The following is a 2154-nucleotide window of genomic DNA, read 5'->3' as shown; positions in this document are numbered from 1 at the left end:
ATAAAAATGTAATAAATATTACCCAACTCATTTTCTGTTTCATTTTAATTTTGTTCATCTTTTAATACTCTTTCTTTCTCTTTAACAGGCCGTTGTGAACGCGTTTATGCACCAAGCGCARTCGACCGGCACTACCTCAATAGCGGACACGAGTTGTGCGCTGGACATAAAACCCGCCATACAGAACGGCCTCGGYAGCCTGACGCACAATGGCAGCCAGCAGTCGTCGGCGGCGCCAAAGCAACGTGAAGGTACCAACAACAATAATAATAATAATAACACAAATAACAACAACAATAATACAGCGAGTAGTTCGCACAACAACAAYAATGGCAGCAGCAACAATAACAACAGTAGTGCGAACAATAATAATAACAATAACAACAACTCCGCGTCCACAACGAATAACAGCAGTCACAATGTACACGCACACTCCTCCAGCGCCAATACCATCTCCGCCCTGAACGGCTCCAGCCTATTCGATGGCACCGCGCAAGCGCACTACGCCAATAGTTTAGGCAATAGCAGCAGCAGTAGTGGTCTCGGTGTGGGTCTCGGCGGTAATGGACTCACAGCRAACTCGTCGCTCGGCAGCGCCGGCAGCAGCGCGAGTGCTATGGGTGGCTATGATGGCACATATGCCTCATATGCGGCGCATCATCATTTGGCTAACACCTCAGCGGCGGTGGCGCATCATCAGGCGGCCGCTGCCGCTGCGGCGGGTATGTTTCAAAGTTCCTCAATGGCAGCGGCGGCTGCAGCGCGRCACAGCATGTCGGGCGGTCATCATACGCATCATCATATGATGGGTGGTGGCGCGTCTGCGGGTGTGTCATCCGGGCTGGGGCAGAGTCATGGTGGTATTGGTGGTTGTGGTGGTAGTGGTATGAGTGGCGGCGGCGGCAGCAGCGGCGGTGGTAGCCTTGGTTTAGGCGGCCTAAGCGGTAGCAGTTTGGGTGGCAATATGTCGGCTAGTCACGGTCATGGACATGGGCATGGTCATAGCCATCATGGCCACGGCCATGCGCACAGTCATAGTCAGGATGTGAAGCCGGCGCGTACGAAACCGAGAACCAGTGCGGGTAAGCAAGACAAAAAACTGACCCATTTCATATGTAAATGTGATGGTGTGGGTGAATAATATTTGTATGTCAAACAGGAGCGACTTTGTGCCTATGATTACTTTATTGAAAATCAACCTTTGCAGAGTAATAAGTTTCATTTAGTTTATTAATTTATTAGGTGTAATGGAATACTAGTATTGAAATTTCACTAAATAAATACATTTTGGTATTCATTACTTGCTATGAAATTGAAAATAAATTTGTTGTTAAAAAATTATAAAATTTCTGCATTACATTGTTCTGTAATCATTACAATTATTAGTAATGAGTCAAGTAATTATAATGACCTAGATAGTTAAATGTTATTACGATAAATCTCATCGTAACTAAAGTACATTACTTTCTAGGTAATTGAAGTATTTAAAGGTAATGATAATGTAATYGGAGTGGACAATTATTACTAAATTTTATTTTTATGAAAACAAAATTAAATTTTTAAATTACATTGTTCGGTATTCATTACAATTATTAATAATTATTCAAGTAATTGTAATGATTACAAAATATTTTAATTATATTGCGAGAAACTTCATACTGATTYAAAATGAAAACATTTTAAAGAGCATTGTTTGCTATATAATGCCAATAATTAATGGTAATCCGATTACAATGGAAAGTAATGATTACTAAATTCAAATAAAAAAAAAWTTTCAAAAAATTATTATTTAAAAAGGTTTGTAATTATTAACTTCTTGTTAAGCATACAAGTAAAAATTTACTAATTACATTACCGTAATATATTTGAAGAAACCTCTTCTTAATTCTTGAAATTATTAAAAAACAGTTTTTTGATGAAAACACTTCGTTTTTAATAAAACTTTTTACTCAAAATTAGCACACGTCTGTATATACATACAATATTTTCTTTAAACTGTGTCAATAGTAATCGAAAAGGAYAATTAATCAAGTAATCAGTGTAATCATAGGCACTATTATGCTCAGAACATTTATTATTAATACCGTTACCCCTTTTGTTATTCAGTAAATGTTTTTAATAACACAAATATTTTTAAGTTATTATTATTTTTTA

General features: G+C 38.0%; 1 protein-coding gene across 1 annotated transcript in view; it reads left to right on the top strand.

Annotated features, from left to right (window-relative positions):
* The window catches only part of LOC108975506 (GATA-binding factor C), a gene marked incomplete in the record, with an annotated part of 123053 nt that overhangs the window by 51168 nt on the left and 69731 nt on the right, over positions 1 to 2154 (top strand). Inside the window, 1 exon segment of the mRNA XM_018944023.1 lies at positions 89 to 1082. Coding sequence (XP_018799568.1) covers positions 89 to 1082 — 994 coding nt within the window.

This window comes from Bactrocera latifrons, unplaced genomic scaffold (assembly GCF_001853355.1).
Source record: "Bactrocera latifrons isolate USDA-ARS-PBARC rearing strain unplaced genomic scaffold, ASM185335v1 scaffold_66, whole genome shotgun sequence".
Lineage (NCBI taxonomy): Eukaryota > Metazoa > Arthropoda > Insecta > Diptera > Tephritidae > Bactrocera > Bactrocera latifrons.
Note: the sequence above shows the minus strand (reverse complement) of the source record. Positions and strands in the feature narration are given on the sequence as shown.